Below are 27,385 nucleotides of genomic sequence, written 5' to 3'. Positions count from 1 at the left end.
TGAATAATTCATAAAGCAGAATCGGAATATGGAGCTAACAACAGTTAGGAGACAGGAAATTCAGAGCGACTGAGCACCAAAATCTGCATATAAACTTTGTCCTAAAACCTGAATGTCTATTGAACTAGGCGCGGGTAGTGAAGGCTACAGGCAGCACAGTAAAGCAACTCCTGGAGATATGAAGAAAACCGGCCGGGCGCGGTGGCTCACGCCTGTCATCCTAGCACTCTGGGAGGCCGAGGCGGGCGGATTGCTTGAGGTCAGGAGTTCAAAACCAGCCTGAGCAAGAGCAAGACCCCGTCTCTACTATAAATAGAAAGAAATTAATTGGCCAACTAATATATATATGTATAAAAAATTAGCTGGGCATGGTGGCATATGCCTGTAGTCCCAGCTACTTGGGAGGCTGAGGCAGCAGGATAGCTTGAGCCCAGGAATTTGAGGTTGCTGTGAGCTAGGTTGACGTCATGGCACTCACTCTAGCCTGGGCAACAAAGAGAGACTCTGTCTCAAAAACAAAAAAAAAAAGAAAAAAAAGAAAATGAACACTATTTTCAGCTGCTGCTCACAGAAAGATATAGTGTATAGTTTGAGTTCAGCTACATAAATCCCTTCCATAACAAAATTCTATAGCCTTCAGAAAAGAAGAAATGAATATAGTTTCTATTATGTATTATTCATAGTATACAAATGTCAAGTAAAAACAATGCTACACATGTAAATAAAAAGTAAAATATGACATATAAATAAATCACTAGATATCAATATTACCCACAGGTTGCAATTAGCAGAGAAGCACTTTAAAGCAGCTAATATAAAAAGGATCAATGATTTAAAAGAAAAGATAGTCATAATAGCTAGAAGATTTATTTCAGTATATGCGTTAGTAACTGTGAAACAAACTTCTGCGTGTTCCGGGCTTGAGCACATAGGAAAGCAACTTATAAATACACTAAGATGTACTTCATAGTGTTTAATTGGAATTAGAGTTATCACTGTATTTCATGTCTTAAATATAGAAATTTAAATGAATGGGTAGGTAAATAAATGTGATACATGTATGTGCATATGTGATATGAATTTTTAACTCTGCTGACCAAGAAGGTTAAAAGGTAATGAAAAACAGAAGATGTGAGCATACCCAATGCCCAGATATTTATTTTCTATGTACCATCCTCTACTAAAAGGAACTAGGTCTCCTCGGATAAATAGCTGAATTTGGAGCAGGGATAAGGGAGGTATAACAAGAGCTTACAATATCCTTTCTTGTTCTAAAAATTTGGAAATTATTAAAGAGTCAAACATATTTTTGAAAATGACATAGTAGCCAACTCATAGGGGTTTCTCACTAGCCAAAATTGAGACAATTTGAGAAAGTATTGAAATAAATCATAGTAATATATTCTATCCTACTGAATAAAATAATTAGAGTTTGAATTGTTATAAATAAATACATAGATAAGCAAATAAGCAAACACAGAGAAGAAAATACATCTTCCTACAATACCTTTCTAGCTAATAAAGGCAAAGTTAATAATGGAGTTAGAAAATCACCAATGGATTTTAAAACTAGTTGGTGAAAATTTGAAGAGGAACAGAATATGTCCACAGTCTCAACATAACTCCCCATTAATTACGTATTAAGCACAAAGAGAAAAATAATAACTTTATAGTTCAGAAAATTAAAGAATAATAACTTTACCAAAACATTTAACCTAAATTTCCAATACTGAAAAAGAATATCATGTGCCTTTAAAAAAATTGAAGGTACAACATCAGTAGTAAACATGCCAAAAAAGGCATAACTTGAATATAATTATGAAAAATATCAAACAAGCCCAAAGTGAGGAAAAATTTTCTAAAACAATTAACTTGTAGTATTGTTTTTTCTAAAAAAATAACTAATGAAAAGGAACACAAACAAAAACAAAAAAAATGTTTAGATTAAAGAACTCTACAAATAAAAAGTGCAAATAAAAAGTAAAACATGACATAGTCGAAGGGCAAATAAATCAGTAGATATCAATATTACCCACATGTTGCAATTAGCAGAGAAGCACTTTAAAGCAGCTAATATAAAAAGGATCAATGATTTAAAAGAAAAGAGTAGATACAAATACAATAGTATACAAATAGATACAAATACAAATAGTAGATACAAATACAAATTATGAGTAGATACAAATACCTGACTCCGAATTTGTTCTCAAACAAGGAAAAACACCTGTAAACACTATCTGGGGACAACCAATGAAATTTTAATGAGGCATGTTTGATGACTACAATACAATTAGATAAGAAAATACTTCGGTCCTCAAGAAAAACACAAGAATTTGTTGAGCCATAAGAAAGCACAGTCTCAAACTTTCACTCAAATGGTTCAGAAAAATAATTGTGAAAAGAGGAGAGAAGAGTTAGGCTAACAGAAGTGTAAAGGAAATGGACAAAATGTAAAGAAACAGTCAATCTGGGCAAAGGGTACATGAGTATCCTTTGTACTATGTATTTCTACATGCAAATGAGAAATTTCTTACAGAGTTTTTACTTTAACTTTTGAAATAACATCAAATTTAAATTGTACCAGCAAAAAGTGGGTCTCAGTAACATTCTATCTGGTCCTAATTTATATAAGAATAGTAATAGTTAATAGTACATACTATGTGTGTCAAGCACCGTTCTAAATGTTTTCCATGTGGTGTCTATATTCCACCCTGGCCCCAAACCAAGGATAGATATTTTTAATATTCAATACCTTACATATGAGAAAACTGAAGTGCATGCTTGAAGTCACACAAATAAATAGGTCAACAGTGAAGATAGGATTTAAAACCGATATGTCTGGTTGTAGAGTACAAACATGTTCTTAAACACTGTGCTTTACTTCCTAGATAGTAAAAATTCATATATTTTCATTTCATCCCTATGAGGATTGCCATCCTTTATAAAATTAAGGTGATAGCCTGCAAAGTAAATATGATTACTGATGGGTAAATAATGTACCCCGTATGTAAATTAAACACTTTGTGGGAAAATAAAAAGGACAATTTGGGTATAAGGAAAAGAAATATAGACTTCTCTATCCATGACATTTATAATTTGATCAAACATAGTCTTCTTTTATGGGTCGGGTGATATTTTTCTACATATAAATTTATTGGTGATATTTTCAAATATAAGGTGAGAAGTAGAGGTTCTCAGATAGATTTCTTAAAACATACTTAGCTTCACACTTTGTGTATCCTTGAGGGCCTGAACCACAGTTTCCTGACTGATCACCCTTAGTATTAAGCTCTCTAAAACACGCCTCAGTACCAAACTCTGCGGCTAAAAAAAAAAAAAAAAAAATGTGGTTAGTCATATTGCATGTGTATTAATTTAAAGTAATTAATGAATACATTTACAATTACAAAATGGCTTAAAATACAATATACAGGACAAGATCATACTATAACTTCCAAAATAAAAACTAGACTTGAGATCATACAAAACAATCTCAATGAAACATTTAAAAATTGCAAGGATTTTTGCCTACTATCCATATACATATCCCAGAGTCAACCACTGTATGCAGCTTAACTTCTAATGTTGATAAGTCTATATAAGCATATCTATAAGTACATAGGAAACTTTTAAAAAAGAAGTGAATTACTGGCCAATAAACCGTTTTTCATAAATGCCTTTTCATATCAAACCGCTAACCAATTATCTTACTTTTTTTTTTTATTTTGGCATATTATGGGGGTACAGATTTTAAGGTTTCAATAAATGCCCATTTCCCCCCCTCCCCCCAAAAGTCTGAGTCTCCATCATGACCATCCCCCAGATGGTGCACATCTCACTCACTATGTATGTATATACCCGCCCCCCTCCCCCCTCCCACCTGCCCAATACCCTATTACTGTAGCACCTGTGTGTCCACTTAGGTGCTACTCAGTTAATACCAGTTTGCTGGAGAATATACCTGGTGCTTGTTTTTCCATTCTTGGGATACTTCACTTAGTAGTATGGGTTCCAGCTCTAACCAGGAAAATATAAGATGTGCTATGTCACCATTGTTTCTTAGAGCTGAATAGTACTCCATGGTATACATATACCACATTTCATTAATCCATTCTTGGATTGATGGGCACTTGGGCTGTTTCCACAGCCTTGCAATTATGAATTGTGCTGCTATAAACATTCTTTTAATCATAATTTTCTCAGACCTTAAAAAAATCTTAAAGTCATAAGCGACTGTCTCACTTTCACCATCCAATTCATCTACAGGATCTGTTTAATTTTAATTCTCCTAAGATTCGACCTTCTTAAAGAACAGTTTATTTCTCATAACCTCCATCAGCTCTACTTGAATAACTTAGCCAAACATCTTTGACAGGTGGAGAGAGTGGAGACAGTAGGATTTCAGCTGAAATCCCTGCAGGGAGAAGTGAACTGAAATGCACAGTTTATTTTGTCTCAGAGGTCATTTATAAAGTTGATTACGGGTGAGTAGTCAAAATCTTAGGCTTGACTAGGGCAGTAAGCCCTTCCCTTGGCTAGAGAAGAAAAATAGGCCATATTTTAACAAATTTTACAGCTGTAATGACAAAAATTGAGGTCCAAAGGGCCCTTAACACATAATTGGTCTCTTCCTCAAGGATTTTTTTTCCTGATTTGAAACATGTGTAGGGCAGGAGATTAAAATACAATATAAGGGCCGGGCGCGGTGGCTCACGCCTGTAATCCTAGCACTCTGGGAGGCCGAGGCGGGCGGATTGCTCAAGGTCAGGAGTTCAAAACCAGCCTGAGCGAGACCCCATCTCTACTATAAAAATAGAAAGAAATTAATTGGCCATCTAATATATATATATACAAAAAAAAATTAGCCGGGCATGGTGGCACATGCCTGTAGTCCCAGCTACTCGGGAGGCTGAGGCAGTAGTATCGCTGAGCCCAGGAGATTGAGGTTGCTGTGAGCCAGGCTGACGCCACGGCACTCACTCTAGCCTGGGGCAACAAAGTGAGACTCTGTCTCAAAAAAAAAAAAAAAAATACAATATAAGGACATAACTTCCATAAAGCAGAATAGATTTTCTGCAGTCTCTGTGTTGTGGTTACACGCCTTCTAGGGTTAGGAATCTCTGGGAATAGAAAAAAACTCTCCGCTGAAAACCCTCTAGAGTTATACTCTAGAAAGAGTGGTAAACTAGATGTACACTCTAACCAAACCTCACAAATACCAGTTTCTGATTTAGTTAAGGTGATCAGTCTCTCATTTCATATGCTTAGCAGAAGAAAGAAGAGCATTTAGACTGAAAACAGGACTTTTCAAATGCAACATTTCAAGATTAAAGACAGTGGAATAATTTTTGACTAGAAATATGTCTTCATATAAAATATCACTCAAGAATAAATATAAGGACATCTTGTTGGAAAAACTCATATAGACATTGGCCTAGGCAAATAATTTGTGAAAAAGACCCCAAAAGCAATCACGGCAGCAACAAAAATCAGTAAATGGGACCTGATCAAATTTAAAAGCTTCTGCACAGCCAAGGAAACAATCATTAGCATGAATAGACAGACAACCTACAGAATGGGAGAAAATATCTGCATGCTACACATCCAATAAAGAGCTGATAACTTGAATGTATATAAAATTCATGAAAATCAGCAAGAAACAACCCCATTAAAAAGTGGGCAAAGGACATGAACAGAAGCTTTTCAAAAGAAGGTAGACTAATGGTCAATAAACACATGAAAAAATGCTCAACATCTCTAATCATTAGGAGAATGCAAATCAAAACCACAATGAGGTATCACTTAACTCCAGTGAAAATGGCTTTTATGAAAAAGTCTCAAAACAACAAATGTTGGTGTGGATGTGAGGAGATAGGAACAATCATACACTGTTGATGGGACTACAAACTAGTACAACCTCTGTGGAAAGCAATATGGACATACCTCAAAGAACTAAAAATAGAACTACCATTTGATCCAGCAATCCCACTACTAGGTATTTACTCAAAGGAAAGAAAGACTTCTATAATAAAGAAATCTGCACTTGAATGTTTATGGCAGTACAATTCACAATTGCAAGGATTGTGGAAACAGCCCAAGTGCCCATCAATACATGAGTTGATTAATAAAATGTAGTATATGTATACCATGGAGTTCTACTCAGCCACAAACAAAACAATGGTGAACTTATACATCTTGTATTATTCTGAGTAGAGCTGGAGCCCATTCTACTAAGTGAAGTATCACAAGAATGGAAAAACAAACACCATGTGTACTCACCATTAAATTGGTACTAATCGATCAATACTTATGTGCACATATGGAAGTAACATTCATAGGGCGTCGGACAGGTGGGGGGGAGGAGGGAATGGGTAAAATCACACCTACTGGGTGTGGTGTGTGCTGTCTGGGGGATGGGCAGGCTTGTAGCTTTGATGGCGATGGTGCAAAGGCAATTTATGTGATCGAAGCATTTGTACCCCCATAATATTCTGAAATAAAAAGAAAAGAATTCCAAAATACTTGAAAATTAAACAAGGATCTCCTAATAACCCAGGTATCAAAGCAAATAAAATACTAAATATTAGAAAATACTTAGAATTTAATAAAAATATAAACAAAACATATCAACATCGTGTGGATGCAGATAAGCAAGTGGCTGGGGGGAAATTTGTAGCATTCATACTTCTTTTTTAATCATGACCTAATCTTCTACCTTGTGAAACTGGAAAACAGAGGGCAAAGCAAGCTCAAAGCACAAAGTAGAAGAGAAATAATATTAGAGCAGATATTGATCAAATTTAGAACCAAAAAAACAATAGGAAAAAAAATCAATGAAGTAAAAAGCTGAATCTTTAAAAAGATTAATTAAATGAATAAATCTTTAATTAGATAAGCACTAAAAAACTAGAGAAAACAGAAAACGAAAATATTATGTTTGAAAGAGAAGACATCCCTACAAACCTTACAGCATTAAAACGATGATTATTGGTACTATGAAACCATAGCAAATTTGACAACTTAGATGAAATGAGCAAATGCCTAGAAAGACAGAAACTTTTGCAAAAGCTCACTCAAATATATATATAAATTTAATACTCATATTAAATAAATTGAATTAATTATTTAAAACTTTCCAACAAATATAAAGCTCCACACCCGGATGGCATCATTGGAAAATTTTATTAAATATCTATGGAAGAAATTATATAAGTGATATATAAACTTTCATGGAATATAGTAGAGAGGAAGCACCTCTAAAATTCACCCTATGAGGCCATCAATACCTTACACCAAAGGCAGATAAAGATATTCAAGAAATAAACCTAGAGACCAATATTTCTTATAAACATAAAGGCAATAATCCTCAAAAAAAATATTAGCTAATAAAATCTTACAAAAAACAAAAAGGACAATAAGATGTAATAAAAATGTTAGACATTCAAAATCGACTAATGTAACTCACAATATTACAGGTTAAAGAACAATAGGTGATTGTCCAAATACACATAAAAACAACCCTCTAACAGATTTCATCATCTATTCATTACAAAAAAAAATACTTCCAGCTAACCAGGAGAGGACACTCAACATTGTTAAGATGTCCATTCTCAAACTGACCTATACATTAAAAGAAATTCTAATAAAAATCCTAGGAGTTTTATCAATAGACATCAATAAATTGTATTTTTTTTTACGGAAATAAAACTGAATTGAAATAGCCAAAACAGCTTTGAAATAAAATAAATTTGGCTAACCCATACTACCTGGTTTATAGAGTTACTCTAAAGTTAGTTACTGCAAAGAGGAAGTGATATTGGAGAAAGCATATATACACATAGATCAATGGAATAGAAAACAGAGTCTTATGAAATTGACCCACACAAATATGGACAATTTATTTCCTACAAAAGTATAAAGGAAAAATATAAACTGTTTTTTTTACAAACATTGGTGGAAAACTGGATGACCATATGTTCAAAAAAAACCCTGGTCCATATATTTCTACACAAAACCAACAAAAATGAATTATTGGCTTATAAAGTAAAACTACAAAACAACGACAAGAAAGAAATGGGAGGAAATTGTTGTGAGCTTTATGTAGGCAAGGATTTTGTACATGTGGCACTGAAAGCATGATCTTACTCCTACACTGCTGGTGGGACTGCAAACTAGTTCAGCCTCTGTGGAAAGCAATATGGAGATACCTTAAAGTGATACAAGTGGATCTACCATTTGATCCAGCAATCTCAATACTGGACATCTACCCAAAAGAACTAAAGTCACTCCATGAAAAAGACACCTCCACTTGAATGTTTATAGCAGCACAATTCACAATTGCACAGATGTGGAAACAACTGAAGTGCCCATCAATTCATGAGTGGATTAGTAAAATGTGGTATATGTACACCATGGAGTACTATTCAGCTATAAGAAACAACAGTGATACAGCACCTCTTGTATTTTCCTGTATACAGCTGGAACCCATTCTATTAAGTGAAATATCTCAAGAATGGAAAAATAAGCACCACATGTACTCACCAGCAAATTGGTATTAACTGATCAACACCTAAGTGGACACACAGGAATAACATTTATCAGGTGTCGGGCAGGTGGTGGGGGAGGGGAGGGGATGGGTATATACGTACATAATGAATGTGATGTGCACCAACTGGGGGATGGACAAGAAATGTTTATTCAAATCCTTTATTTTTTAGTTGGATTGTCTTTTTACTGTTGTGATGAACAAGTTCGTTATTTAGTCTATATAAAGTCCATTTTCAGAAATGTAATTTGTAAATATTTTCTCCTAATCCTTGAGTTGTCTTTTCACTTTCTTGATCCTTTTTCCCTTCAGAGGCCCTAAGTTTGTCTTCTAGCTTTTACAGTTGTTGAGAAATGATGAGGAGGGGCTAAGATCGTGGACTGGAAGCAGCCCACACATGCTGCTCCCAAGGAGAAGATCACAAGGTGCAAGTGGATTCCTACCTATGGCTGGGCCCTCTTGGAGAGAGCATTGTAAATCATCAGAGAAGCGGCAGGAGACAGCTCAGAGTGAAGCAGAGGGTGACCGGGTGATCCATTTGGCAAGACCCCAGGGTACCTGGGGGAAGCATGCACAGGTGCAGAAGAAGAGGAGGAGAGAGCCCCAGGGCTGCACGCTGCCCCTGCAGACACTGTGACCCCATCTGGGAGTCCCCACCCACATCAACCACCACAGACCTCCAGACTATCAGGGAGCTGCTTGGAGACTGTACATTTCACCAGAGTGGACACACCAGTCCAAGTGGCTTCCATTCATGGGTTGCTGCAGATGACACCATCCTAAAGTCTCAGGCCCAGAGCATCTGGTCCACACCGGACACTTGCTATGACGGCCTCCATGTGGCCCCTGCCCCTCTGGGGAGGGGGCAGGCAGAGCAGATGCTCCCCCGCATGCCCTGTGACTGGGAGCGGAGAACCCCTCTTCCAACAGAGCAGGCACCACCGATGCCACCAGAGAAGCACCGTGCCAGCCCCCTCGGGGGACCCCAGCAGGGAGAGAGTCCCTGGCGACCTGGACTCGTGGACCGCGGCCACGGCTGTCACCTGCTGCGTGTGGGGCCTGCCCCTGAAGCCCTGCGATCCCCGGGGACCTGCCAGCCACGTGCCACCATTGCACCTGCACCCTGGGGAGCAAAGGCCCACAGTCCTGCCAGTGCAACCACTGCCTCGGTGCCCTCACCTGGCTGCCACCGCCGCCGCTGTGGGCAGACTTGGGCAGAGCGGTCTTCGGTATTCCGGCCTCGGTGGAGAGGGTCTTGCCTGGTCCCCACTCGGGCTTCCATCTGCGCGGTGTGGGGAACAACCTGCCACTCCACAAGAGGATCACCCAGCCCCAGGTTGGACTGGGGCAATCACAGGGGGCTGGGACAGGACACAGCAGCTGTACTCCAGGCTCTTGGTGCACCTGCCCCTCTCCTGCTAGGGAAGCCTTCAGGAGCGGAGCGCAAAGGCGCCATCTGGGGACCCTTCTTCTGCTCACTGCGCGAGAGGGTGCCCAGCGGAGGAGAACAAATCTGACCAGAGCTGAGAAAAGAGGTTTGGGATGAGAAGAAACTAGCAAGAGAACTCTGGCGACATGAAAAAAAAAAAAAAGAAAAGAAAAAAAACAAGCTCCTTCGACACCCAAAAACATCAAAAATAGATCCACAGCAACAGATCCCAACCAAAAGGAAATTGTCAAAATATCAGAAATGGAATTCAGAATGTGAATGGCAAATGAGATGAAGGGGATCGAAGAGAAAATTGAAAACCAACACAAAGAAGTGGGAAAAAACCCCCTTCAGGACATATATAAAAAAAGGGGGGAAGTCTCTAAAAGAGATAGACAACATAAGAAAGGATATAAGAGAACTTCAAGAAGTGAAAGGATCATTTAGGAAATTTCAAAATAGAGCAGAGAGCTTCAACACAGGCTGGAGAAAGGAGAAGAACCTCAGAGCTTGCAGACAAGGATTTTTGAACTAACCCAACCAGTTGAAGATGCAGAAAAACAGAATAAAGAAGAATGAACAATCGCTCAGAGAAATATGGGACTATGTGAAATGAGCCGGTATATGAATTATAGATATCCCTAAGGAAGTAGACGAAAGAGCAAAAAGCATGGCAAACCTACCTATTCAAGGGAATTTTTGAGGATAACTTCCCCGGTATCATCAGAAATGCAGATATCCAGACATTAGATGGTCGTCAACCACCAGAAAGATTCATAACAAACAGGACCCAACTCCAAGTCACATAGTCATCAACCTGGCCAAAGTCAAAATGAAGGAGAAAAGTCTACAAAGCTGCAAGATGAAAGCATCAACTAGGCCGGGCGCGGTGGCTCACGCCTGTCATCCTAGCACTCTGGGAGGCCGAGGCTGGCGGATTGCTCGAGGTCAGGAGTTCAAAACCAGCCTGAGCAAGACCAAGACCCCATCTCTACTATAAATAGAAAGAAATTAATTGGCCAACTAATATATACAGAAAAAATTAGCCGGGAATGGTGGCGCATGCCTGTAGTCCCAGCTACTCGGGAGGCTGAGGCAGCAGAATTGCTTGAGTCCAGGAGTTTGAGGTTGCTGTGAGCTGGGCTGACACCACGGCACTCACTCTAGCCTGGGCAACAAAGAGAGACTCTGTCGAAAGAAAAGAAAGAAAGAAAGAGAGACTCTGTCGAAAGAAAGAAAGAAAGAAAGAAAGAAAGAAAGAAAGAAAGAAAGAAAGAAGGAAGGAAGGAAGGAAGGAAGGAAGGAAGGAAGGAAGGAAGGAAGGAAGGAAGGAAGGAAGGAAGGAAGGAAGGAAGGAAGGAAGGAAGGAAGGAAAAAGAAAGAAAGAAAGAAAGAAAGAAAGAAAGAAAGAAAGAAAGAAAGAAAGAAAGAAAGAAAGAAAGAAAGAAAGAAAGAAAGGAAAGAAAGAAAGCATCAACTAACCTACAAAGGAAAACCAATCAGGATAACGGCAGGCTTCTCAGCAGAGATCTTAATATCAAGAAGGGATTGGGACCCCATTGTCAGTCTTCTTAAGCAGAACGACTGCCAGCAAAAATAGTCTTGTAACCTGCAAAACTGTTTCATAAGTGATGGAGAAATAAAGACTTTTCCAGACAAGCAAACACTAAGGGAATTTGTCACTTCTAGACCTGCCCTACAGGAAACGCTTAAAAGTGCACTATACATGGAACAAAACAGTAAATACCCACCAGTGTAAAAACACCCAAAAGAACTACAAAGATTAAATTATGAAGAAATAGAAAATCTGAACAAATCAATAATGAGTGAGGAAATTGAAACAGTAATTAAAAATCTGTTTTTCTTTCTCTTCCCTCCCTCCCTCCCTCCCTCCCTCCCTCCCTCCCTCCCTCCCTCCCTCCCTCCCTCCCTCCCTCCCTTCCTTCCTTCCTTCCTTCCTTCCTTCCTTCCTTCCTTCCTTCCTTCCATTTACAAATTATTGTGATCCCAAATCACCTACTTCCTCAGGACAGCACTTTTTTGTTTTGTAAGTTTCTTTTCTTTTCTTTTCTTTTTCTGTATCTTTGTTTTGCTTTTCTTCAAACCAACCATTATTCTTGATTGTATGTTCATTTTGGAAATTGACAATTCCTCTACAATCTTTTTTACACAGAAATTAGAATTGAACTTGCTACCTGTACGAGTTGAGAAAAAAATATTGACCTGCCTGGCTGTTTCTATGAATATCCTTAATATTTCCTTTATCAATTGCTCTTGATTCTTCCAATATAGGCATGAAATACTATTGCCATTATTGCAGTTTCCATACTGTTCAGCAATACGATTCCATATATAGTTTGTACCATGGTTTTTCTTTTTGTTTTCAACTTAAGTGCACATGATCTCTAAATAATTTTATAGATCCTGTATTTTCATAAGTCCTCATCATAGTACCTACATAGGAATGCATGCATGTGTGTGCCTGTTTCTGCATGGATAGTTAAAATCACATTCATATGACAGCTCATATTTATGATCTTTTTAACATCTACACATTTAATTATCCTGTATTTACCAACAAAACTGTGGATGTGGGGTGAGAGAAGGAGAACGTAGTTTGTGGTCAGTCTACCTTTCTCCTTCTTGAACTCAGAAGTCCCAAAGGCTTTGAACTTTTCCATTTATTATTTTGTGCAAATAATCTAGAATTTTAATTTCAGGTTATATATATATATATATATATATATATATATATATATATATATAGTTACAGCACTCCTCTTCCTATAATTCTTTACAATATTTAAAAGCCACATGATTTTAAAAGTCACAACCATATGTCAACATCTATTTCTTTTCAGTTTCCAGAAAAGCACACATATGAAAAATTAAATCGTAATAAATACCGTCATTAAATGTCTTCTTGCACTGTACACTCCCACTCACACATTCTCCATTCATACAGATCCAACGGTTTCCTTCACATGGGTGCCCGTTCTGAACAAATATGTCTTGTTGACACTCCGCAGAGGACCCATTGCAATATTCAGCAAGATCACACTCATCCAGGGGAGACCTGCATACCTCACTTTTGCCCTTGTACTGACGAGGTGAGGTCAATAATATGGTAGAAAGCAGAATGAGAGCATATAAGTATTACAGACAGTGGCAAGCATCACTTATGCAGACAACATGGCAATTTTTTTTTTTTAAAAAAAGGCTCTTACACGACAATTTTCGCAGCATGGCCCTTCAGCACAATTTGCTCCGGCTGCAAATTGACAGGTTTCACTATTACAGCACTGTGCTGCAGCATTAGCACAAGTCTGAAAGGCAAACAAAATGTTCTGAAGCATTTTCCAACTGCTATTTACATTGGACAGACATTTTCGTGGTGACAACATGTTATATAATATACACATAGATGCTTGACATATATGTTACCAAACATAAAAAAATATATATATATTAAAGCAACTTATTCATTCACTTACTTAGACATTTATTGACTCCCTAACTAAATGTTAGACCATGTGTTTTTAATATTTCTATAGTTTGGGCTATATAGGTAATAGGGTTCTCTGAAGCCCTGGGATCCGCCACCAGATTGAGAAGAGCTCTGGTTCTTGTAGACAAAAGAGATAGTTAAATACAAGACATAAAATATTCAGAAGTTGTAATTTAAAAATTTTATTGTAGTAACCACTTCCTACTCAATCCTTCTGAATTTACTATATTTTAACAAGTCTCTACATTTTATGGGATATTGAAGGTTTATTTCTTTTTAAATTCTCTAATAAAAAGGTGGAAATGATATTATTTCTCAGCATGGCTGAAGTTGTCACTTTTATGTCATTCACCTACATTTTATTATGTCCTGTTTTTATGCTATAGTTCATCTATGTGCAGTGAATCTGCTTTTAAAAATGCTACTATTAGGGTTAATAAAAGCAACAGATAAGAAAGTACAAGGTTGGAGAGACAATACATTCAAATACACACACACATTCACGTGTTTTAAATTCCTAGAAATTTGAAATAAGGTTAATTGGGGAAAAAAATTTCAATAAGATGCACTAAAATAAATAGTATATTTCAGTGGTCTTAATATGAGTTATATAGCAAGATATTACTAGGACACACAGAATTTTCAGTATTTTCCACAGCTATTCTGTCCAGTAAGTGTCACTGCTATTGCTGTCTTATGGAATTCTAGAGGGGAACGTTATATCAGATTGATTTGACTCAATGACAAAACATCTAATGGAGCATGGATGCGCACTGCTGTCAAATTTTAGCAGAAATATTCAAGATATTTCCACTCAAATTCAACCAAGCAAAAACAAGTGGGTGATGGGGAATAATTTCTTAAAAACATATCACTCATTTAAGTATCTAGAAATATACTTTTTGTGCTGGGAATAGCACACAAGTGACCGCAGGCCTTGCCACAGGGAGCACTGAATTCCATCCGGGTTCCTTGCTTCTCCCGGGTCCTTCTCCTGGGTCCCCTACCCCTCACTGGGGGGGACACACCCTCTCTCTCCCCCATCTCATTCCCTTCATCTCTGCTCTTCTTACCTACTTTCAACCCAGCTGCTTTTTTCTAAAATGTCCGCGGTTCAGAGAAACTAGCATTGCTTGATTACATATGTTCCAAACCATTTTGGTTTAAATATGGACCTAGATTAAAATATTTTTGAAGACGCAAAATGTGCCTCTTTGTTTTCTTGTTCCACGGTGAAATTTTATGTCTGTCTTTCTGAATGGAAGAGGATTTTAAGTTAAGCACTGGGCTCAAATTTTAGGTTCGGATACGAGGGGAAAACATACTCAAGGGGAAGAGAGCGAACCTACGTCACCTCAGATAAAAGGAAGAGCAACTTGGAAAGTCACTTGCATGAGAGATTAGGGTGGTGGTTATTGGCAGCTGTGGGAAGAGGAAAATGGTGGAGATAATTGTCAGGAAGTACAAAGATTCATTTCCGCAAGATGAATGAATTCTGGAGACCTGATGCACAACAATATGACCATAGCTAGTAATATGCAGTGCACACTTGAAATTTGGAAAGAGGGAAGATTCTAAGTGTTTTCACCAGGCCAAAAGAAAAAAAGAAAAGAAATGCTAACTACGTGAGATTACAAATATGTTAATTGGCTTGAATAAGGTGAATATTTTACAGTGCATACATATACCAAATCATGTTATTTGAAATCATGCCATTTGAATCGTGCCACAGTATTAACAAAATGTAATCATATAATATATATTATATAAATATAACAAAATATAATTAACAAAGTATAATCATACCACAGTATTAACAAGAGAAACCAGGATTTTCCCTTCTTTATATTTATTAATCCGTAATCCATCAAGTTCTGTGGTTTCAAATAACACCTACACTTGACATCTCAGGTATCTGTTTCTCTAACTCAAACTTATCACCTAAACTGCAACTTATTTATTGATTGATTTTATTTTTCTTTTTTGGAGACAGTCTCCTTCTGTCGCCCAGGCTAGAATACAATGGACATAGCTCACTGCAACCTTGAACTCCTGATCCCAAGCGATCCTGCTGCCTCAGCCTCCCAGGCAGCTAGGACTACCGGCATGAGTCGTGATGTGCAGATAAATATATACAATTTTTAATTCTCAACTGTATCTCAATAAAGCTGGAATAAGGAAAATAACATTAGCTGTGTATGGCACAAATCCATGTGGAGCTACAGATCACTGAATCCGTTCACCACTATACATGAATGCACCCATTAGTTTGTAATAATCCCTATATGCCTTCCTAAGGCCTTTGCAGAAAAATTAGCTTGATGAATTAAGGAAAATGGCAGAGTTATGCTATAAAAATTGATGAAGGATTTATAGTGCAATTCCGGCACATATGCCTCCAAATCAGTACCCACCTCCGCATCCCCACAGTCACAGTCCTCTCCAGGTTCCACCTTCTCATTGCCACAAACTGCATCCTGCTTGTACGACGGATCTAAGCGAGGTTGGTTTTGAAGACATTGGGATTTCTGCTTTGAAATAAAATGTGCAAAGTCTTCCATGCTGCAGTTACTAAACATCTTCACACCACTGAAATGACTAAAAATACATCAAACTTCACATTTTTATGTGAGTTTCTGTAAACTTCCTACCCTTAGAGTAAAGCTATGTAATAGTGTTCCACAAAAGGCCAAATCCCAATTTTGTTAGTGCCAAAAAAAACCTTTCATTTTCTATGCATGGAAAAAATCAACTGTGCAAGAGTTTACGTATTTTAGTAGGATTGAGTTACTGATCTATGAAGCTTTATAAGCTCTTATTATGATACTTATTTGTGACAATGCTCTCTCTGATTTTGGCTTTTTTTTTTTCCCCTCAAGTGCTCCATCTCTCTTTATTGCTTTTTTTCTCTTTTATAACTTCCAAATGTTGGAATACCACAGTATTAACAAAAGAAACCAGGATTTTCCCTTCTTTATATTTATTAATAGGTAATCCATCAAGTTCTGTGGTTTCAAATAACACCTACACTTGACATCTCAGGTATTTGTTTCTCTAACTCAAACTTATCGCCTAAACTGCAGAGCACAATGTCTGGTGCTTCACTCAGTGTTTCTTCTTAAGCCTATTTCACAGGCACCTTACATTTAAATTCCCTGAATTCAGGACCCCTCTCCACCAAACCTGCCCCTCCCAAAGCATAAGGCGATGTTTTAGAATGTGGATTCTGTGAACAGTCAAATAACGTGGGTTAAAAATCTTGGTTTTGCCATTTACAAGTTGTATGTCCTTATCAAAGGTACTGAAATTATATATACACTTCAGTTTCCTCTGCAAAATGGGGATAAAAGTATTATTTATCTCATAGAGTCACAAGAGTATAATACTATGCCTCTCCTTAGTTTGTACTCTTTTTTTTCTTCTTTCTTTCTTTTTTTTTTTTTTTTTTCTGAGACAGAGTCTCGTTCTGTGGCCTGGGGTGGAGTGCCATGGCATCAGCCTGGCTCACAGCAACCTCAGACTCCTGGGCTCAAGCGATCCTCCTGCCTCAGCCTCCCAAGTTGCTGGGACTACAGGCATCCGCCACCATGCCTGGCTAATTTTTTCTATATATTTTTATTTGGCCAATTAATCTCTTTCTATTTTTAGTAGAGACAGGGTCTCACTCATGCTGGTTTCGAACTCCTGACTTTGAGCCATCCTTTTGCCTTGGCCTCCCAGAGTGCTAGGATTACCACACCCGGCCAATTTGTACTCTTAATATTTCCAAATTCAGTAAAATGTACTTCAACATACCCACAGAATAAAGTAGAAAAAGCACATGATAATGTTAATATTGGGTAAAATCTATTCATGATGAAAATTTTGGCATATAAGGGATACAATTTGATGAAAAGCCCCTATGAAAAACTTTCAATTAACATATTTATTGGTGAAAGAGTAAATAAAGATCTTTCCCTTAAATCAGAGTAAAGAAAGACAGCTACACGTCTGACTTCTATTTTACATGGTATTGGACATCCTAAGTACTGTAATAAGGCAAGAAAAAGAAATTTTAAAAATATAAAGATGTTTGAAAAGAAAGATGTAGAACTGTACTTATAATATATAATTGCATGTCAATAAAATCCTAATAAAACTAAATTAAAAGTTCCAGAACTCATACATATTTAGCAAAGCTAAAATCACAGGATACAAACTCAGTAAAAAAATAATCAATACCATGCATATATACTTGCTCCAAATAATTGGAAATTTCATAGTCTTATAAACAAGTTGCAATTATAAAAGAGTTAGGAATAACCTGTTTACACTTGATACCTTCCCAAAAGGGGAAAAAAAATGAGGAATCACTGCATTTTGAAGGGTTCTACCCATGATGGGAATAATTCATCAGGGATCCGAGCAAAATAAAACCTGGCTTCAAAATTGAACAGAAAATAACTTGGCAATCTTCAGAAGGATGTGGAGGGTTCAAGTTACCTTCTATTAATAAATGTAAGATCTTCTAATCCTTCTTCTCATTTCTTCACCATTACAACTACTATAATTATTATAATCAAGCATCACAAACAATATATCATCTATATCATTGTAAACAACTATCTTTTGGCCAACGATAAACAAAGGTGTAATGAGAGGTGTCAACATTAGTAATACAAACTATATGGTGACACCTGTCTTTGTTTAGATCAACTAGGAAAACAATCTAAGTCATGAACTTGATCACAAGAATTTCATCTGGGATGTGACCCCAGGAAGCAGGAATAAGGGACTCAGGATGGATGAAGAGAGGAGAGGTCCGTAAGTGTGTAGATGGCAATGATTGCTTTTATTTTTTTTGTCCTGGGGCCACAGAGAAGTATACAGACTCTTCAACAGAATTGTCCCTAGATAGTAGGAAGGTTGGTGTTTTCTTGAAGTGTTTGAAGGCCGCCCCTGTGGAAGGACATACCCTTCCTCTCAGGGCTTGTTTTGTGGGCGGTCTAGGGAGGAATTGGGTTGGCTTTTCCTGCATGCCAGATTGTTGACCAGATCACTGAGGGTCTCCCCTGAAGACAATATTTCGAGTGGTACTTGAACACAAAATACCCACATAAACACCTGAATTCTTCATGCCACTCCAAATAAACCCACATGCTTCTTCCTCACACTGTCTTGTCTCTGCGTCCAATTTTACAGCACGTAGATCCTTGACCAAATACCCATGCCACCTGCCACAGCATATAGGAGTCTGGGTGGATTTCTATCCCTTGCACGTCCCTACCACGCAGCAGAGAGCCAAACACATTGTTTGCAAACACGCTCCCGGGGATCTTTGCCGTCCCCCACTGTTCTTTAGTCTAAATGTAACTGTACAACAGCATGAGATACTGAATTTTTTAATACTCCACCTAACATTGACACGAGACTGGGGTTTTTCTTCCTTTACCGACCAGTTTTAGAATACCCCTGTGAGGCCATTGGTATGAAGCAATTAAGAAATATTGGACAAACAGATGTAGGTGCCATGGGGATCTTGGACTCCTGTTCCTGTTATTTGTTTGTGCTATCTGGACCTTCCCCAGCCTACTCCCAGAGGAACCACTGGTGTCCTCAGACAGATGGGTATGTTCACTCCACCTTGGAATTCTGTAGATCTGAAAACACCCGCACTATGATAAAAATTGCCCACTGCAGTGCAGCAGCTAAAGGCCTGCACTGCAAATCTCCCATTGATACTTGCCAGAGTTCCACATGGACCTAATCGACCAGGAATGTCTTTAGCTTCATCATGTTTTAACGATCACAAGAATCAACAAATGAGGCACCTTGCACCACAGTCTGGACCTGCTGTACTGCATACTCTTTGCAGCGTCTTCTGTCAAAGGTGTTCTTGTGGCCATGGCTTCATTTGTTGATCCAGTTCCACAATAATTTCATAAAGATTTGTTCTCTAAAGACAGTCTGGGGTAACTATTTTAGTACAGGTCCCTCCTTGGATCAGAGCCTAAGAAGCTAAGGACAAATATTTTCAAGCAGTTGACTTGGTGTGAAGCAATTAAGGAATATTGAAAGGGATAAAGAGAGGGAGACATTTGCTGCTGCTGGCGATTGGGCTTGATTCCCTTCTAAGACATGTGAGAAGCAGAAGACACCCCCAAAGAACTATCAATCAGAAAGGTAAGAGGCTGGATCCAGTCACTGACTGGGTGGTTTCCCTTAAACCCCTGGCTATTTGGTCCCATTTCTACAAAATTTCATAATGTACTCTAAGAATAATGATGAAAACAGCAAACAAATTCACTAGACCTTCGGGGCATGATAAGGATACTATAAAAAGCCTTTTCTCGTGACAAAACAAAAGCTGAACAACAGTGTCTGTGAAATCAACAGAAGGCAAGACCTCAGGCTGAGCCTGGGCAAGGTGAAAGAGACTCACGCAGGCTAGTTCATATCAATTAATATTCCTCGTGTAGTGACCACAAGCCCGTATTGGCATATCAAGTCACGCATCGTTATAAAATCACACAGGTGATAAATGTATAGTTAGATCCCATAGGAGAAAGCAAGTGTGACACCTGATGAAAAGAGATATTGAGACAGATATGCAATGTGGCCACTGGAATATATATTTTGGTCTGGGGTCATCAATCACAGCTGATATTCAACCATCACTATTTATTTTGACAGCTTAAACTTTCTTAAACGAAATATGCCAAAAGCATCTTAAACTATATATGTGAAGTATAAAAGTCAAGCATCTTACATTGCTTCTGGGTTCATTATGCAGATAGTTCCTGAGCACTGGCATTTGTTAGTGTCATCGTAAGTAATCCCCATACTAAGGGACAGTAATTGAGCTAAAATAACTGCAAGCGATTCCATACTTATGGCTCTGGGGTGCTGAAAAAAAAAAAAAGAAAAAGGAAAGATAAATGCACATGCACACTGTTTAGGGAGGTATTTTATTTACTGGGAGAATGATGTAATTATTAATATTAAAAATAGTCACATGATAGAATGGAATAGACATATCTTATAATAGGTTATGCACACAAATGTCATACATGTTGGCCTAACTCACATGTTACAACTAGCATAAATATAAGGAAAATATGAAATCTGAAACATCACCAAAATGTAAATGGATGACTCATTTGGTGGCATCAGACCAGGCAAAAAGCTGCACCCATAACTTGTTAACTATACATAGCAACAGCTATAGTCACAACTGTACTTTCACAAGGCAATCTTTAAAGAAAAGCACAGAGACACATGTAGTATCAAATTATGAACAGCTTTTGTTAATTTTTAATTTGATTCTTTAGAGATGATATTTTACCTGACCATGTCATAAATCTTGTTTTAAACTGATAAAATTAACCCACCAAATTAATTAATATTATGGTGATAATGACTGTTAATAAGAATCCTGACTTTCCACAGTTGTTTCATTCCTTTTATCATAATTAAATTAAGAACCTCTAATTCTCGTAACACATCTTCCCTTAGGTCTACTGCCATGGAATAAATTGTGCCTCCCCCTCCAATTTCATATACTGATGCTCTAACTCCTGATGTGACTATATCTGGAGATGGGGTCTTTAGCAGGTAACTGAGGTGAAATGAGGCCATAAGGTTCAGGTGGGTCCCTCATTCAACTGGACTGTGATCTTATGAGAAGGCAGCTGTCTACAACCCAGTGACAGAACTCTTACCAGAACCTGACCCTGTTGGCACCCTGATCTTGAACCTTCAGGTACCAGATCTAAGAGAAAATAAATTTCTGTTGTGTAAGTGACCCAGTCTATGGTATCTGGTTATAGCAGCCTATTGTGGGGTGAATGTTTGTGTCCCTTCAAATTCATACTTTGAAATCTTACCCCCCCCCCCAGTGTGATGGTGCAGTAGCTCTCCCTGTCTGTAGGAGATATATTCCAAGACTTCCATTGGATGTTTAAAACTGGATGATGCTGAACCCTATAGATACTGTGTTTTTTTCCTATGCACACATACCTATGATAAAGTTTAATTTATAAATTACGCATGGTATGATATTAACAATAATAATTAATAATAGAGCAATGATAACAATGTAATATAATACATACTACATAAACGTGGTCTGTCTCTCAAAATATTATATTTTACTATAGATATTAGCAACCTCAGCATATGATTTTTTTTTTCTTTTCTTATTGAGAACTTTCACCTTTTTACTTAAAGGAAGCAATTTGGGGCTTCTCTTTATCTTATCTGAATGGCCAGCATCACCACTTTTGTGCTTTGGGGCCACTGTTATTTAAAATACGGGTGACTTGGACGCAAGCACTGTAACACTGTGACAGTCACTCTGTTAATCAAGGCAGCTACTGAGCGACTAAAGGCAGGTAGCAAGTAACAGTGTGGATGTGCTGGACAAGGGTGGAACAGAGCAGGAGGGCGCAAGATTTTATCCAGCTGCTACAAACAGCATGCATCCCCAAACAGCATGGAAGGTTTATTTCTGAAATTTTCTATTTAATATTTTTAGATGGTGGTTGACCTCAGGTAACTGTAACAGCAGAAGGCAAAAACCACAGATAAGGAAAGGCTGCTGTATTAGGAAGCGGGGATTTGGGGAAGTAAATAGAATCAAAGGAGGCCACCAAGGAAGAGCCGTGTGAGTCCTGAGCGAGCCAAGTCTCTCCGACGCCAACACGTGGGGACCTGGTGAAGAGAGGCCGCCTGAGAACCAGGAAGCAAGCGCTCACCAAACACTGGCTCGGCTGTCGCCTTGCTCCTGGACTTTCCAGCCCCCAGAACAGTGAGGAATGAATTGATGCTGTCTATGAGCCATCTGGTCTATCGTGAAGGAGCTCAGGAAGTTTCCCAAAGTAAAAATTGTATATGCAGAAGAGCTCCATGAGAACTTCTTATAGTTTAAACATTTCTTTCAGTAGCAAGGACAAAGATCGCTACAATAATGCAATTTTAATATACCCGGAAATAAATAAGAAAATTTTTAGCCATATATTAATCTATTTGGTGTTCTATGTATTTTAGCCAAGGAAATTAAACCGTATCATACCATAACAATACCTCCTCCATAGTTTCTGTCACACATCTTCCCTTGAAAGGTTGCACCAACATAATTTGATTTTTCTCTGTAACTTAAATTTAAAAAGGAATCATAATCATGTAATTTTCTAAAAGTAAGCACAATTAGTACTGATTTTTGGACAAATTTTTGTTTTGTACATTTATTATCAAACTAACAAGTATTTCCACCTAACATTAGTGTAACGTAGCTTCTTTTGAAAACAATAAAGTAGATTTAAAAAACAAATAATAGAACGCATATTTTCATACAGATTTCTGTAACATAATAAAGATTCACTTTATGTAGTATTTTTCCCTAAAACTAAAATAAGTAAATCGCCTGAAATAAAAATTATAAAAATACATTAAATCCCTTAAAATTCAAAAGCTAAGGCAATGTAGCATATCAATGCACAGAGACACCCTAAAGTCTCCACTTAATCAGCAAAAATTAGCTTGCTAAAGCCATGCAAAGATATGGCATATTTATGGGATAGAGAATTAAAAAAAAGATTAAAATGTTAAAAATTATCTATATACAATTTTAGTGAGTGTGAATATTGGTAAGAGGAAAACAAAGAGTCTATATAAATAAAAAAGGAGGCTAACCTTCTAAAATCTTAAGCACAGTGTGGCTACATTATGTTAGAGGTATTAAAATACGCAATAGTGTTTCCATTTATTTGTTTTGTTTTATTTTTACTATATGACAACAAAGCATAAGACAAACGTTAAATTACCATATTTATACAATTCAAATATATTTCTCATCTTGAACTCCTGACCTCAAGCAATCCTCCCGCCTCAGCCTCCCAGAGTGCTAGGATTACAGGCGTGAGCCACCGCGCCCAGCCTATTTCTTCAAAAAAGCATCATTAATATTTTACTCATAGTTAGAGACATTTAATGTTGTCATATACACTCTACGGTAGGAAGGAATATGGTACAAGATTGAAGGAGTGAGTTTTAACTACAAACCAATAAAGTGATATCAATAATTCTAATAATTAAACTGTTCCGTAAAAAATAATATTTATATTATGTATGTCAGAAAAAAATGACAAAAGATTTTTTTCCCCCTGAAGGCCTGTCAACTGTCAAAAATTGTATCCAATTGGATATGATTTATTTTTTAAGCTTTAGAATGCCAGGATATGCTTACGTAAGTAAAAATGCCACATCATGAGGACGCAAAACAAGATAAGATCTTTTCCATTTTAAAAATCTGTGTAATAACTCATTGGCATCTCCGGTGGTTAGAATTTTATTTTCATCTGTCCAAAGTTCCAAGGAAGACAGAATAACTGTAGTATTAAATGAAGTAAAAATCTAAAATAGGAAACATACAGAAAACATGTTCAAATATCACAGTTTATAGGTTTAATATTTACGAATGAAAATAAACTTATGAAAAATATTACACTGAACCATAAGTGTAGATTGGATCTTTTAAAGTATACTAATACTTAATAAATGCTACTAATAATACAAGCAATGGTTGGCATTTTAAAATGCTTATACTTAACACAAGCCCCATGCCAAGTGTTTTACACAATTAAATCTTTATAGTAGCCTAATGACATATATACAATTATTATTATTCCTCCTTTACAGATAAAAAACCGGAAGTTAAACTTAACTGTCTCTGGATCACACAACATGTACATTCAAGCATGTCATACAAGAATGTGCAGAAATTGTTTCAGTAACACAGGAAGTGCAAATGTACTAAGAAGCAAATACTTACAGCATTCGTCAATCCAATCAACTGGAAAACTTTTTGAGTGACAACGGCAGTATCAGAACCCATATGATCATACTGTAAAATATAATTACTTTTTAAATATACATATACATTGCTTAGCATTTAATGATTGTTATTCTTTCATTTAAAATCCAATATAGTGAGGCAAGAAATTGTTCAAATTACCAACATATTAGTTTGTTTTTTTTTTTTTTTTTTTTTAACATATTAGTTTTTAAATGTTATTTTATTACTATACAAATCATATGACATATTCATTATGAAAACTTGAAAATATAAAACATAAAAAGAGACTACAAAGTTTAATTCCATTATCGATAAATTAATGACAGTAATTGTTGACAGAAAAGGTTAGCATAAAACTATAATATTTAAATGTGATCGCAGCAGACACACTATGATTTTAAAGATACAAATCATTTGAAAGTTAAAGAATTGAAAAGATATACCATGAAAACAGCAATAATAAGAGAGCTGGGATAGCTATCAAAAAATATAAAAATTATAAACATATATGCATCCAAGAACAAAGCCAGAAAGTTACACAAAGTAAAACATGACAGAATTGAGCTGAGAAATAGAAAATCCAATACTAACAGAGACTCAAGTACATTTAAACAAGTAAGTAAAAGACCGCTTTAGGGAGAACTATGAAGCACTGAGGAAGGAAATTACAGAGGATGTAAACAAGTGGAAAAACATATCATGCTCATGGATCCACAGAACCAACATTGTTAAAATGTCTATACTACTGAAAATAATTTACATATTTAATGGAATAACCATTAAAGTATCAACGTGATTTTTTACAGATCTAGAGAAAATAATTCTACACTTCCTTTGGAACCAGAAAAGACTCTGAAGAACCAAAGCAACCTTAAGCAAAAAGAACAAATCAGAAGGCATCACTTTATGAGACTTCAGCTATACTACAAGGCTATCATAACCAAAACACCATGGTATTGGCATGAGAACAGAGATCTAGACCAATCAGAACAGAGAACCCAGATATAAAACCATTATCATATTGCCTTCTGATCTTACAAAAAGAAAGACAAAAACATACACTGGGGAAAAGAATTCCTATGGTGATTATAAATGGTGCTGGGGAAACTGGATAGCCACATGTAGAAGACTGAAACAGGATCCACACATTTCACCTCTCACAAAAATCAACTCACGGTGGATAACAGACTTAAACCTAAGCCGTGAAACTAAGAATTCTAGAAGAAAATCTTGGGAAAACTCTTATAGACATTGGCCTAGGCAAAGAATTTATGAAGAAGACCCCAATGACAATCACACCAACAACAAAAATAAATAAACGGGACCTAATCAAATTAAAAAGCTTCTGCACAGCTAAAGAAACTATCATGAGAGCAGACAACCTACAGAATGGGAGAAAATATCCACATGTTACACATTGGATAAAGGGCTGACAACTAGAATCTATTTAGAACTCAGGAAAATCAGCAAGAAAAAAAAATCAAACAACCCCATCAAAAAGTGGGCAAAGGACATGAACAGAAAGTTCTCAAAAGAAAATAAACTAATGGCTGACAAACATATGAAAAAATGCTCAACACCTCTAATCAGGGAAATACAAATCAAAACCATAATGAGATTATATATAATCAAGCTTGATTATTATACTTGATTATATAATCAAGCTTGATTATATATATCAAGAAAGGAGAAAAAGATGTCAACTGAGAATTATACATACAACAAAACTATTCTTTAAGCTTGAGGGAGATAAGTCATTGGCAAATGAACAAAAGCTGAGGGAATTCATTACCACTAAACCTGTCTTACAAGAAATGCTAAAAGGAATCCCTCAGGTTGAAAGAAAAGAGTGCTAGACAGTAACTTGAAGCCATATGATGATATAAAGAGCTGAGAAAGTTAAATAAATGGCCAAATAAAATATAAGTATTAATGTAATTTTTGTTTGTAACTCCATTTTTTATTTCTATAGCATTTTAAAAGATAAATACATGAAAATATTTATAATTTATATTAGTGTATACATGATGTTTAAATATGTAATTTGTGACATTAATAACATAAAATGGGAGGGACATAGAAGTATAGGAGCAGACTTTGTGTGTGCAATTGAAGTTAAGTTGGTATCAATTCAAATTAGATTTTTATAGCTTTAAAATGTCAAATGTAATCCCCATGCTAACCACAGATATGCAGAAAATAAAATAAGAAAGAATAAAAGCAAATCATTATAAACATTTAACTGAACACAATAGAAAACGGCAATGGAGAAAATGAGGAACAAAAAATTATAATACTACAGAAGAAAAATAACAAAATGACATATGTAAGCCTTTCCTTATCAGTAAATATTTTAAATGCACATGGATTAAACCCACAAATCAAAAGACATAGACTGGCAGAATATAGACATAAACATGATCGAGCTATGTACTGACTACAAGAGACTTATGTGGATCTGAACACACATGTTGGTTGACACTGAAATAATGCAAACATATATTCCATGTAAATAGGAACCAAACAGAGTTGGGGTGGTTATACTAATAGCACACACAACAGATTTGAATTTAAAAACTGTTATGATAAAGACTGACACTATATGTGATAAAATAGCAAATACACTAAGAAGATACAATTATACACATATATGCCTCAAACCCCAGAGCTCCAAAATATATAAAGCAAACACTGAAAGAATTGAAGGAGGCAGCTCTACAAAAACACTTCAAGGCTTTAGCACTCTACTTTCAATAAGGAATAGAGCGATCATACAGATCCATAAGGAAATAGTAAATCTGAACAACACTACAAACCAATTGTTTCCAAAGATATACACAGACCACTCTACTCGACAACAGCAGAATATATGTTGTTTTGAGTGCACATGGAACGTTTTTCAGGATATAGCATATGTGAAGCAAAAAAAGTCATAATAAGTTTTTAAAATATTCAAATCATGCAAAGTATCTTTTCCAATCACACCGAAATGAAATTAGTAATCTACAACACAGGGAAAATTAGAAGATGAAACTAAATACAAAGAAGAAAAACAGTAGAGAATATCAA

The 27,385-nt window shown here is 36.6% G+C and overlaps 1 protein-coding gene across 4 annotated transcripts in view; it reads right to left on the bottom strand.

Moving 5' to 3' along the window:
* The window catches only part of ADAM2 (ADAM metallopeptidase domain 2), an 82,719-nt gene that overhangs the window by 28,776 nt on the left and 26,558 nt on the right, over positions 1-27,385 (bottom strand). For 2 of the 4 annotated variants that reach the window (XM_020282741.2, XM_075997289.1), the window contains exons 8-15: positions 24,293-24,364; positions 23,708-23,874; positions 22,535-22,616; positions 20,231-20,367; positions 15,897-16,080; positions 13,202-13,300; positions 12,881-13,076; positions 3,219-3,324 (exon numbers count right to left, since the gene is read on the bottom strand). In XM_020282741.2, the coding sequence (XP_020138330.2) occupies positions 3,219-3,324; positions 12,881-13,076; positions 13,202-13,300; positions 15,897-16,080; positions 20,231-20,367; positions 22,535-22,616; positions 23,708-23,874; positions 24,293-24,364 (1,043 nt within the window). The remainder of the gene's footprint in view (positions 1-3,218; positions 3,325-12,880; positions 13,077-13,201; positions 13,301-15,896; positions 16,081-20,230; positions 20,368-22,534; positions 22,617-23,707; positions 23,875-24,292; positions 24,365-27,385) is intronic. The other 2 variants (XM_075997290.1, XM_075997291.1) reach the window with 2 other exon arrangements.

Source organism: Microcebus murinus, chromosome 24, assembly GCF_040939455.1.
Source record: "Microcebus murinus isolate Inina chromosome 24, M.murinus_Inina_mat1.0, whole genome shotgun sequence".
Taxonomy (NCBI): domain Eukaryota; kingdom Metazoa; phylum Chordata; class Mammalia; order Primates; family Cheirogaleidae; genus Microcebus; species Microcebus murinus.
This window is presented reverse-complemented; position numbering and strand designations above follow the sequence as displayed.